The sequence below is a fragment of the Phalaenopsis equestris genome, unplaced genomic scaffold (assembly GCF_001263595.1).
Source record: "Phalaenopsis equestris unplaced genomic scaffold, ASM126359v1 Scaffold000002, whole genome shotgun sequence".
Lineage (NCBI taxonomy): Eukaryota > Viridiplantae > Streptophyta > Magnoliopsida > Asparagales > Orchidaceae > Phalaenopsis > Phalaenopsis equestris.
The window spans coordinates 50,175,825-50,185,011 of record NW_018164444.1 but is presented as its reverse complement, the minus strand read 5'-3'; the positions used below and the strand labels follow the sequence as shown (position 1 = coordinate 50,185,011).

At 33.0% G+C, this 9,187-nt stretch overlaps 1 protein-coding gene across 2 annotated transcripts in view; it reads left to right on the top strand.

Annotated features, from left to right (window-relative positions):
* LOC110031967 (dihydrolipoyllysine-residue acetyltransferase component 2 of pyruvate dehydrogenase complex, mitochondrial-like) overlaps window positions 1-9,187 on the top strand; it is a 48,240-nt gene that overhangs the window by 12,149 nt on the left and 26,904 nt on the right. For both annotated transcript variants that reach the window (XM_020735438.1, XM_020735428.1), the window contains exons 3-6: window positions 4,791-4,884; window positions 5,189-5,241; window positions 5,377-5,474; window positions 5,547-5,587. In XM_020735438.1, the coding sequence (XP_020591097.1) occupies window positions 4,791-4,884; window positions 5,189-5,241; window positions 5,377-5,474; window positions 5,547-5,587 (286 nt within the window). The remainder of the gene's footprint in view (window positions 1-4,790; window positions 4,885-5,188; window positions 5,242-5,376; window positions 5,475-5,546; window positions 5,588-9,187) is intronic.

Genomic DNA, 9,187 nt, shown 5'->3' with positions numbered 1-9,187 from the left:
TTCACAGAAATGAGTCAAGAAGTGGCTTGAAGTTCTACGGGAGGTGGGCTCCATTACTAGTTCGCTAGGATGGTCAACCAGGAACTCCTAAGGCTAGATTATAGGTTCTAAGAGTAGGAGACTAAGACCTCACTAAAAATGAGGTCAACAACCATATGCGGTGGTCTCCCGTTGTGGTACTATCAAACTCCTAGCAGCTGTGTCCAATTGATATATCATAGAAACAGTTGCATTGTCAGCCCACCTGAAGAATTTGCAGTCTTCTGGTTCTTGTCCCCACCACAGGCACTTGTAAAACTGCCTCCCGAAGCTATGTGTCTGACGTGAAGTGAATATCAAGAACAGTAGTCCGCAACGACACATCACTTTCTCGGACTTCCCTGAATGTTTGGAACTCATCGTTCTGCAGTTATTAAAAATAGAATAGATCAATAAAAAATTGAGGAAATATAAAAAGTAAACTTACCCAAGTGCGGAGACAGCGATTCCCGATAACAAATTTACGTGGTCGTCCAAACTGCTATATACAGGTGGTGTAAACAAAATTATCAATTTATATATACAGGTGGTGTCTTAAATCCTGTTTTACAACAACAGAAAAGTGGAAGCAACGGTTGCCAACAACAATCCATGATGATCTAAAAGCATTCCAAATCAGAAATTCATTCCTCTATTCTTCCAACACCAGCACATAAAAATAAAACAAACATAAACATTCATCCAACAATCATACACCAATACCATATAGTCAATTCATCCAAGAAGCTTCGTTTATATAAATAGCACATAATTCTAATGCATTTACATATCTGACACCTAAACATTTATATTTTCGCGCATAACACTCAACTCTTTAATATCACATTTATATTTATATTTTTGCACATAGCACTCTAAAATAACACTATTATCACATAAGCACCAAAGTTCTATACTCATATTCTATACTCATTAGTTAAATGCACAGGAACACAACTGTCAACCTTCAAAAACTTCATACTAAAGTAAACATGCTTATCGCCATCTCGGTAAAAGAATATTCATTGAACCAGTGCAAACTATTTGTATAAACATAACGTGAGAGCCAAAAAATGTTTATCACCTTAATTTTCATTGTTGCCAAGCCAAATATGCAAGAAATAACAATAAAATTTTTATAGCTCTATGTTGTTGCTTCTTTTTCCTACTTGTTCTAATTTGCAAGCAAATTCATGTTGTTGAACAAAATAATATATCTATGCCTCGATGTTTTTTACAGCCAACTATCCATCCAATAATCGTGGAAAATTGCAGTCATCAACATAATGCAAGCTTTTTTACCCATTCAGTTGTGAACAAACATCGACACAATAGAATTGTTTCTTTAACCAATTTTGTCATAATAATCTCGTCTCAATCAAGTCCACTTGTTTAAATAATAAGCTCGACTCAACTCGTGTACACCACAAACAAGATGAATAATAAAAAAGGGCATTAACATACCTACCATCATATTATTATATATTTACATATCTCATACCAAAACCTTATTTTTTACATTTATACCATCCAAATCTTTCAAATCACATAAAAACTATAACTATTTTTACTTTTCTATAACTATATTTTTTAAAAAAGTAAAATACACCTTCTAATGCATAGGTAAGATGACATATATGTAAAAATCTAAGTTTAGGTGTTAGATATGTAAATACATAGGAATTAAGTGATGTGTATGTAAATCTTCCTAATAAAAATAGCATGGTCCCAAAAACAGAACTGACAAATTCTAAGAAATTATGTGACATGTTGAAGAAAGTCATAAAATATGGCTCAAAGAATACCAAAGATATGAACCACTCACACCAAAAGCTTTTTTATACAAAAAATGAACCAAATGATACCTCTAAAATATAAAGCAACTTGAATACCAAATCGCAGGGAACAGAGCATTGCATCAATATCTTCTAGCCTTTCAAACAAATACCCTAAAAGAATTAATAACTTTGAATAGCATGGAGACCATACGAACAATACACGAAAATTTTTTTTTAGTTGATACGAATAAACACAGTTCGAAGAAAGGTAGGGATGGGGGATGGAGTATGCTTCAAACATATCACAATAACAGTGGATCTACATTTTTACCGGCGATACTTGCATATTCAAACCGGATTTAGGTTTTAGCCACCAAACACTTCCAAACAGATGGATCGACTGAAATCTCTTGCCAAAATCTTAAATCTCTCGGCAAAATGGGGGAAAGGAGGGAGGAGTTGAGCCAGGAAAATGAGTTTTGTTACCTGCGGAGCGACAGAGGCGGGATCGACGTCGAATGTTCGAAGGAAGGTCGGCTGCGGGCTTAGGAGGGTAGCAGAGTAAAAAATGGAGCCCAAACACGGATTGTGGGGATATACCCGCGATCCCCGTGTAATAGAATATAAAAACAGTGTTTCGAAAAACCCAGGTAAAACGCGAAATAAAAACACTTGGGCGGCATTTTTAAAAACACCGCCGCACATTTAAGCTGCCCCAAACGGGCCCCTAATGTAGGTAAAATGGGTAGTTGTAGTTAGAAGATTTCCATGGATATTATACGAGAGTTTAAAATATGATCGGATTTTAATACGGAGATGAGGTGGCGGATTGAGGAGGTTGAATATAGAAAATGAATTTACTTTAAAAAATGAAAAAAACTTTAATTATTCGTGTGATATATGGTAGTTATAAGAATTCTGGTAGTTTTGTGAAGAGGGTAATATATAAGGAAGTCGAAAAGGTTTGTATGGTTGATTGGGAACCAAGGAAGGAATAAAAAAGGTATATAAAATGATCAAGGGCAAAACACTATCGAGAGATTTATTAAGTTAGATGTTTGAGAATGAATGATTTTAGGATTATTAGAATAAATATTGGGTATGTATGGAATTTTTTGTTAATCAATGGGTCTGGAACATGAAGTGATAGGTTAATTAGATTAATTATAAATCAAATGGAGTTGTATTAGAAAGCATGACTTTTGGTGTAGAAGTTGTGTTATGAAGGACAAGCTCTTGTAGCTTACATATGATGAGGAAATTTCATGGTGATTTATGCCTTGCCTGGTAATATTTTTCTCGTTCTTTGCTTTGAAAATTTTGAAGCATCACAACTTTAGTCTGTGCGGGGAATGTGAGACATAAGGTAGTATATTGTGAAGACACCTTTTTCATGGTTTATATTTATGATTAACACAATCACAAGGCAGCTCACTCTTCAATATGTGCTTTACAGTGATTTTAGTTGTAACAAATTGACCAAAAAAAAAAAAAAACATTAGCCACCATTTTAAAGACTTTAAAGAATATACCATATGAATTTGAATGCTGACCCAAAAAGGTACACCAATAGGCCAAGTTGAATATGATAGAAACAAGGACATTAAGATGGTTGTGTGGTCCATTAGGGAATTATAGAGTAAAATGATTATTTTGTGACTCAATAAGAGTAACAACGCACTTATTGTGGATATAGAATGTTTAAAATTGCTCAATTGGGTACAAGGGGGTTTTTTTTTTTTAAGCGAGGCATAAGTCTCAAGGTGTTTTGAGACAAGCTTTAAATTTAAAAAAATGCGTGAATTGATAAATATTGTATAAACTATAAATGGTGAAGTAAGAAATAGCATTTTATATTCTAACTTATTAACAAGTTAAAAAGCAATATAACAATATTATGATTAAGTAAAAAAATTGGAAGTAACACCTTAATATCCTAACATTAAATTATGAAATACGATGAGTTATACAAACATTAAACTATTAAAAAAATTAAGATATTAAATTATTAAAACATAGCAATCAAAATAAGTTTAAGGTAAGTTTCTCTCTCATACGTAGTACCCCTTGTTTAAACAAGGATATCAAAGTTCATCAACATTTGAATTTTTAACTTTAAAAGTTATTGTTACTCTCATCACCCAATTGATTTTCATTAGAATCATCGGGATAATGAATTGTTTATATCGTCCTTATCCTTAATTGTATCTATATTTTTCCATTCCTCATTATTTTAATCCTAGTTACATTTTATTTTTTAATTAAGAGTCTTTAATAAAAATATTAATGAAAATAATAATTTATGTTGACAATTAAAATTTCAATTACATAAACTCTTATGAATATGTTTTCCTTTTATTTTTTATTATTTAGTGTGTGAGATGTGAGAGTTAATATGTGAGCTACATTGGCGGACATCCTAAAAAATTTGAGGCATTTTTTGAGGCAAGGCACTCCTCATCGTGGATGAGGTGTATGCCTTAACTTAGGATACTGAGGTTATTGCAATTTTTAAAAAAAAGAATGAGGCGGATCTGAAGGTGCACTAATATTGCTCAATTTTAAACAAGTGCATGATATGATGGAGTATATGTTTAGATGCTTCATTCATGTACATAAGCAATAGAAAATTTGGAAATAAAGTTAATGTTTAGGGTTATGAAATTAAAATGGTAAAACGAAGATGAAATGGTCAGTTGTTTGGCAAGAATGCTTCTATATATTACCCCCAAAAATAACAGTTTGGAATGGTTTGCTTCTTGGGTTTTATTGGTTCAAGTTTTTAGCATATTGATAAATTATATACTAGTGTTTCGGGTTACTTTTATAAAATTTAAATATCACCAATAGACAATAGCCATTCTTAGAAGCATCATGAAGCGCAAGAGCATTAGTCTCTACCGCTATTACACCCATCCAATTTTTCCTTAAAAGCTTTCTTTGTTTTTATTTTTTTTGCTTATTTTTTTTATTTTGTACCTCATGCTTTTGCAGCTCAAGAATGCTCAAAATATTCTACTACATAGGCCCGCTTCTACTGTCTACTTTTCATCTGATGCTGTTGGTGCTTTTGCTAGCAGAGGAGTTGGTAGGCTTTTTTTCATTTTTCCTTCTTATATTTTTAATGCAGAAGAACTTTTTTATTAGTGTGTTGTGCGAGTATTCATCATGCTGCTTACAGCTTTAACTACAAGTAGTGTTGAAAATTAATGCATGAATCAATCTCTCTGCCCCGCACAAACACCGAGCACACAAATGGTCAAGCACACGCCCGCCCACACAAATAATCAAGCACAACTGCCTGCCCACGCAAATAATCAACTTGTGGTCATGTTATGCTTTGTGGTTTATGTTTGAGTGTTTGCTAAGGAGCAGTGGATGTGGCTTGCCAGGTAAAGGAGATGTAGAGGCCAGCATAGCTGTGGGATGTTCCCCAACAACCAAGGTTATCGTCAACTTAATTAATTCGATATCCTAATGCGTCATCACTGCTGCTAATTGCATGCATTAAATTTTCTTCTTCATGCTTTTGCCATATTTTGATTGTTTAACTTGTATATTTTGTTGTCGCTCTATATAGGCTTCTTCCACGTTGTTGTCCATTTCTCGTTTGACCAAGAACACTTCTAAAACGAGTATCGCTGTGTCTAGCTTTCGGTTTGTCAAAGTTGTATTGTGGTAAGTCATCATATGTTGTTTCATTGAAAGATTGATTCCTTGGTGAAATGTTGACCACTTTCTGTTTTTCAGTCCACATGCAGCATCGGTGAGATTCTATTCAGCCAATTCAGGTTAGTATGTTTATTATATATTACATGGAAATTAATGGAATTGAACCATGTTACTTTTATGAGTTTTAGGCAACTCTTTAGGACTGATGAAATGCTTCTTTATCAGTTAAATTATAATTTTACTAGCAGATCACAATTTCTACAGTAATTTGAGGGTTAAATTGTCTTTTATTCGCCACTAGCTATTCTCCAATTTTGTGAATTATTTGTTTTCATCTGATTTTCATTAGCCTTAAAATTGCATTTGATAGTACAACTCTGTAATTGATTGGCATGTATTGAGATGAAAAATGTGTGGATTGAAGTTGTTAGAGATATATATAATGTGGCAATAAGTAATTTGCAGTTTTGGTAATGTTGATATGCATTAGGTGGCTACTTTTTTCTTTGATGTGATTAACAATAATGTTCAAAATGTATGTTGTTTTTAGTTGACATGGTATTAATTGATGTTTGAACCATAGAGAAGATATGAAATTTAGTGTCTAGAGGCTTATAAGTCTAGTTTTACAGAATTTGATTGCATGGATGCAACATTAGTAAATTAGAAAATAATCATGATTAAATATTGATGAGAAAGGATCAATTTATAACTAGTTGTATTTGGTTTTGGTATCATAGATCTAATTTATAAAATATTAGGATATTAGAACTAGCAGAATTAAAACTAGTTGATTTTGAGATCATATAGTGAAACTGATGGTCAGTCTGATCGTCTATTCAAGGAAGGCTTTAAGAAGAGGCATCCTATATGATATGGGCATTAGATAATGAAAAAATAAAATAGATCGTGTTCATTGAATTTTATTGGTTCAATTTCTCCATGAAAATTATTGACAATGGTCATTCTCATGTTGAACCCTTGAGATTAAAAAGAATGTGATTAGGAGTCCATTGGTGTGATTGGATCATCAATCGAACAACATAATCAGCAGATCAAGACTTTAGATCAAGACTTTGGATTTTGGACCATCGGATCATAAAATAGATTATGGCGGGATAAAGATGACTTCGAATTTTAGAATTATTTCAATAAGGTTGTATTTGAATCTAAATTTAAAATTAAGTTGATTTATGCTAGATTTAACTACAGTTTGAACTTATCTTGATTTTTATGATAAGGTTTCCTCTGGTGGGATTTTAGTTAGGATTGGATAAGAAGTTTAGATTAGATATGAATCTGCTGTAATTGTCTATTTATATGCATTATTTTTTTGCCATGGCATTTGATTAAAACTGAAGAAGTTATCCCCCAAACCTTTCTTTTCTCCTCTCCAAATTTATACGGCCCTTCAAAACCATCAGCCCTTGTTTTTACTAACCAGGGCAACATAATTATCATCATGATATCTGGCAAAATAGTAGCTGCAGTACTAGGTGCTATATCAAACTCTAGTAACTGTTGTTCTTCCCGTATTGAGCTTTCTAGATATTGGAGCTTTATCAGTTGCTTAGTTGATGTTGTTGTTACTTCTGATGCTGCCTTGAATTTTTTTTATGCTACCTTGCAATTATTTCACTGCTGCCTTTAAATTGTTTTACTGTTATCTGCCTGTTGCCTTGCTGTTTGCTTTACTAGAAACTATTGCTGCTTGCTTTAATAGAAACTATTGCTGCTTGCTATCTAAATAGAAAATAACCAAAAACATTGTACTGCAATAATATGGCAAAATCATAGAGGAAAAGTCATTTATCGTGCAAACTAATGCTTGTTGAACTTTTAATTTATTGATTGATTGATATGGCAATATTTTCTAGCTTCTCATTGTGGGCTTACTTAGGAATGTGGAGAAGTTGGCTATCAATCAACTTTTATCAAAATACTGGTCCTTGGTGCTTTGTAGTACAAAAAAATGGATATAAAGACAAGAGAAATCTGCTTGTCTTGGATATTCTTCATAATTTAAATAAGGATACAAGATGAAGAAATTGAAGAAAACAATCAATGGCTAAAAATGATTCTATTTTAAATCTTATCGATCAATTTGCCTGATTAATGGAATGGATGAGGATGCAAACAACTATCACTACAACTAATGGCTAAAGTCACATTTCTCCTTCAATCATAAATGCTGATGTGAATGGAGATAATGAAGATGAGAATATTGGTACCATTTATGAAGGAATGATGCAAGCATTCAAAATGGAAGCTAAATTAGAGATGTCTATTTATGATGGGGCCAAGTGATGCTGAGAGCTCTATGTACGGATTGAATAGTCTGTGGTTCACCTTGTATGGGTATTGCATCTCTTAATGCGCATTCATCCTTCAATGAGTATTTCACGGATTGAATAGTTGTGGTTCACCTTGTATGGGTATTGCACCTCCAAAATGATTGCCTTCCATCCTGTAGTGGCACAGTGAAATACTCATTGAAAGATGAATGTGCATTAAGAGATGACTTGAGAGATGCTTAAGTAGTTGATACAATTAGAGTTCTACCTTATAGTTTAAGGGCCTGGTAGAAGTGACAATCTGAGGCAACAATAAGAAAAATGTCACAAATACATTGCAGAGTTTTTCATCAAGCAATCATGTTGAGATTAAATCTTTGTACAAACTCGTTTGATGTATGCATTATAATTCAATTCTTAAATTGCAAGTGAGCCCAACTTATTCTTGATAATTAATCTTAAATCGAGCTAATAAGATAACAATGGGTTAAAGCTTAAACGTTCGACTTATCTTGAGATGTTGGAGCCTTAGGTGGGTGCTTAGACGTTCGACTTATCTTTGACATTGTAGTGGATGAGACGAGCTATCTCTGTTTTTTATTATTGTTGAAAGATATATCAATGGGTTGTCCTCCAATGTGAACGTATAAGGGTTATTCATCTTGAGAGGGTGTTTGATAGCACATTTTAATAATATTTATCACCAGATTTACCAAATCTAGCCAAACACTAAAATGCAGGAGCTTTGTGGATTTTTGAATTTTCATATTTAAGGTCCCAAATTTTGTCTTCGTTTTGGTTTGAATCCGGATTTACTAAATATTTGATTAGGATGGATTTAACATAGTTACGATTTATGAATTTATTAAATTTTACTAACGCTAAATCTCAATTGCGAATAAACGGCTCTAATGATACTTACAAGCAAGAGGTAATAAGTTTCATCATTAACATTATTAGCCTGAAGAAAATTTTTCCCCAATTCGGTGCTAAGACCAGGGTTGTACTTTGTAGCTCATCCCAATATTTAAGTTCAATTCAAAGGAGGCTAGAGATGAAGATTGATTGCTAATGTCACTGGAAGTTTGCAAGCACTGAACTACATTAACGAGATTGTATGTGGCATGGTTCCACATGACATTTGCAAATTTATCTTTAATTGCTCTTTTCTTCATGATAGGTATGCCATATTATAATGAGTGACTTGATAGTTTTAGTTTACAAGTGAGGGAAATAACTTTTTGTTAAAAAATATTTGACATGTCGATGGTAATCATACTAACAAAAAGGCAAGCAGGTATACTTATTGATGCAAGTAAAAAAAATTATGTTGATACTGCTCTCTGTACATCAAAAAAAGGTGGCATGCGGATGTAAAAGGACATCCAGTCATCTTTGGCATGTTGGTAAATCTATTAATCTATC